At 39.4% G+C, this 3,554-nt stretch overlaps 1 protein-coding gene across 1 annotated transcript; it reads left to right on the top strand.

Moving 5' to 3' along the window:
- Nucleotides 1-297: 297 nt before the first annotated feature.
- Nucleotides 298-3,124, top strand: LOC117045043 (zinc finger protein 420-like). The gene is made up of 2 exons (XM_033145829.1): nt 298-391; nt 1,547-3,124. The coding sequence occupies exons 1-2, from the start codon at nt 298-300 to the stop codon at nt 3,052-3,054; spliced, it is 1,602 nt and encodes a 533-aa protein (XP_033001720.1). The 3' UTR covers nt 3,055-3,124.
- The last annotated feature ends 430 nt before the right edge of the window (nt 3,125-3,554 follow it).

The following is a 3,554-nucleotide window of genomic DNA, read 5'->3' on the forward strand; positions in this document are numbered from 1 at the left end:
TGCTGGGTTGCTTCTGACTAACAAGTTTCTTTAGTCATCTCCATAGATTTCCGATTGGGTTAAAGTTTGGGCCACTCCCAGTCCATTCCAGCAGTGGAATAGGATTATCTTGAAAGCACCTTTTGCACACAGCAGCAACATTACATGGAGCTGAATCCTGCTGAAATAGAAAATAGATAAATATTTCTATAAATATATATAAATGTTTCAGTATCTGGGAAAAGATCACCTGTGGAACGCTTCAGTTTGGGCTCAAGTATTTCATTCCTGGATTTTGGGGCATTTATATTCCCATTAATGACGCAAATTCTGCCCACACCTTTTGATGCCATACAACCCCAGATCTTCACACTATCTGGGTCTTTCACGGTCGGTGTAATGCAAGTAGGATGTAAATCTTCTCCAATTCTTCTCCTCGCGTATTTCATGCCATCACTACCAAGCCAGGAGATTTGGGTATCATCGCTCCAAATAACACTGTCCCCTTGTTCTGCTGTCCAGTTAACATGGGTTTAATCTTTTCAACCTTTGCTTGAGAGATAACAATCATAAATAAAGTTGGAGTTCTTATTACAAAATACACTGAAATAAATATAATTAAGAACTCTGGCCGGAAGTTTCAACCAAAAAGATGTGTTTACTCATAATTAAATATAAATATAGTATCAATCCTGTTAAGAATTACAGTCTTAAATGAAGAAATAGTTTCACATTGAAAAATCCCTTGAAATTTCGTCTTTTAGAAGTTGATGTAAGGGCTTCTACGATGCGTGTCAGATGTATAATGAGACAACTGGAGACCAGGACAGGGCCCCGTTTCAGCGTTGACGCTTTCCTCAGCTGGCAATATCAAATAATATTAGATACTACGGAGTACATCAAGTTTCAGTAATTAAGATTTTACAAAGATCATTATTAGACAGCATCAAGTGAATTATATCAAGGTTTTAAATCAAGGTTTTAAAGTATCAGTCACTAAATAAGATTTAATAAAGGTCATCATTCAGCAACATCAAAAGAATTACAAAAGGTTTTAAAGTATCATTCTAATAAATAGACCAAAGTAGCTTTTCATAGTATTTGGTTCCTTACCTCGTTTTTTTGAGAAGTGTATAAAATATATATGGTTTCTATTTCTTTGATTCTTGAGAAGATGTAGCATCTGTAAATAATGGATAAGAACGATTGTTACATATCTCCCGTTAAATTGTGTACATGTAAAGTGCAAGGTTATGTGTTTCCTCACCTTAGAGAAAGTTTTCATTTAAGACTAATTCTTAACAGGATTGATACTATATTTGTATTTACTTACAAGTAAACACATCTTTTTGGTTGAAACTTCCGGCCAGAGTTCTTAATTATATTTATTTCAGTGTATTTTGTAATAAGAACTCCAACTTTATTTAAGCAACATTCAACAACTCATCAGAATCTAATACTAAATATGTTGGTTAATGACAAACAGCACAGGTAATGAACACACACCCAACTCCCTTCAGTTCTCCATTTTTCCTGAGGCTGTAATCCCTTTTTGTTTCCATTTCAGACTGTGATGAATCGGAAATCATGATGAAATGTGACCACAATAAAATCCCCAGAGAGAAGCCATGTAAAAATTTGGAGTATGGAGAAAGCTGCAGTCAGAGCCCCCATTCCACTTCCCATGAACAAAATTTGCTTGGAAAGAAACTCTATGAGTTCATGGAATGTGGAAAGAGCTTCAGGAAGAAGTTCAATCTCACTTCCCATCAGAGAATTCATAGAGGGGAGAATCCCTATCAGTGTGTGGAATGTTTAAAGAGCTTCACTGATAGCTCCTCTCTCACTTCCCATCAAAGAATTCACACAGAGGAGAAACCCTATCAGTGCGTGGAATCTGGAAAGAGCTTCAGTCAAAGCGCCAATCTCACTTCCCATCAAAGAATTCATACAGGGGAGAAACCTTGTCAGTGTATGGAATGTGGAAAGAGCTTCAGGAAGAAGGACAAACTTACTTCCCATCAAAGAATTCACACAGGGGAGAAACCCTATCTGTGTGTGGAATGTGGAAAGAGCTTCATTGATAGCTCCTCTCTCACTTCCCATCAAAGAATTCATACAGGGGAGAAACCCTATCAGTGCTTCGAATGTGGAAAGAGCTTTAGGAGGGGCTGCGATCTCACTTCCCATCAAAGAATTCATACAGGGGAGAAACCCTATCAGTGTGTGGAATGTGGAAAGAGCTTCAGGAAGAAGGACAATCTTACTTCCCATCAAAGAATTCACACAGGGGAGAAACCCTATCAGTGTGTGGAATGTGGAAAGAGCTTTAGTCACAGCCAAAGTCTCACTTCCCATCAAACAATTCATACAGGGGAGAAACCCTATCAGTGCTTCGGATGTGGAAAGAGCTTTAGGAGGGGCTGCGATCTCACTTCCCATCAAAGAATTCATACAGGGGAGAAACCCTATCAGTGTGTGGAATGTGGAAAGAGCTTCAGGAAGAAGGACAATCTTACTTCCCATCAAAGAATTCACACAGGGGAGAAACCCTATCAGTGCGTGGAATGTGGAAAGAGCTTTAGTCACAGCCACAGTCTCACTTTCCATCAAAGAATTCATACAGGGGAGAAACCATATCAGTGTGTGGAATGTGGAAAGAGCTTCACTGTTGCCTCCTCTCTCACTTCCCATCAAAGAATTCATACAGGGGAGAAACCATATCAGTGTGTGGAATGTGGAAAGAGCTTCAGGAAGAAGGACAGTCTTACTTCCCATCAAAGAATTCATACAGGGGAGAAACCCTATCAGTGCGTGGAATGTGGAAAGAGCTTCACAGAGAGGTCCTATCTCACTTACCATCAAAGAATTCACACAGGGGAGAAACCCTATCAGTGTGTGGAATGTGGAAAGAGCTTTAGGGCGAGGAGCGAACTCACTTCCCATCAAAGAATTCACACAGGGGAGAAACCCTATCAGTGTGTGGAATGTGGAAAGAGCTTTAGGGCGAGGAGCGGACTCACTTCCCATCAAAGAATCCATACAAAGGTTGGAAAAACCATTATACAGCTTTAGGAACCAGGCAAATCAGCCTCTTTTTAACCAGACATTTGGCTGATTGACATCTAATGCCCCTTTAAAATGTGGTGTTTTCTGTTTTTATGTTGTAACCTCCTGATATCTATGGGTGTAGGGAATTGGAGCCAACTCTTAAAGGCCTAGGGATCTTTGATGGTTGAGCTGCGGGAGCGACGGTTGAACTGCGGGAGAGAGAGAAAGGGTTTATTGACTGACCAATAAGAAAGCCCAGGGGTGGAGCCTAACTGTTTAAGGCTCAACATAGGGGTTTTGGCAATTAGTTTGATTGGTTTCTTCCCCCCCTTTTCTTTTCTTTTTAATCCAAGCTTTTATTGAAACTTAACATATATACATAGTAACCAAAATTACCAATAATTCCCTAACATAAAATATAATACCTAAATTACAACAACTACATAATTATACGCTTATAGAAGCCACCACCCAACCTCTACTTCCCTCCACAGCAATTTGATTTCTTTATAACCTTTTCCCTT

The sequence above is a fragment of the Lacerta agilis genome, chromosome 4 (genome assembly GCF_009819535.1).
Source record: "Lacerta agilis isolate rLacAgi1 chromosome 4, rLacAgi1.pri, whole genome shotgun sequence".
NCBI lineage: Eukaryota > Metazoa > Chordata > Lepidosauria > Squamata > Lacertidae > Lacerta > Lacerta agilis.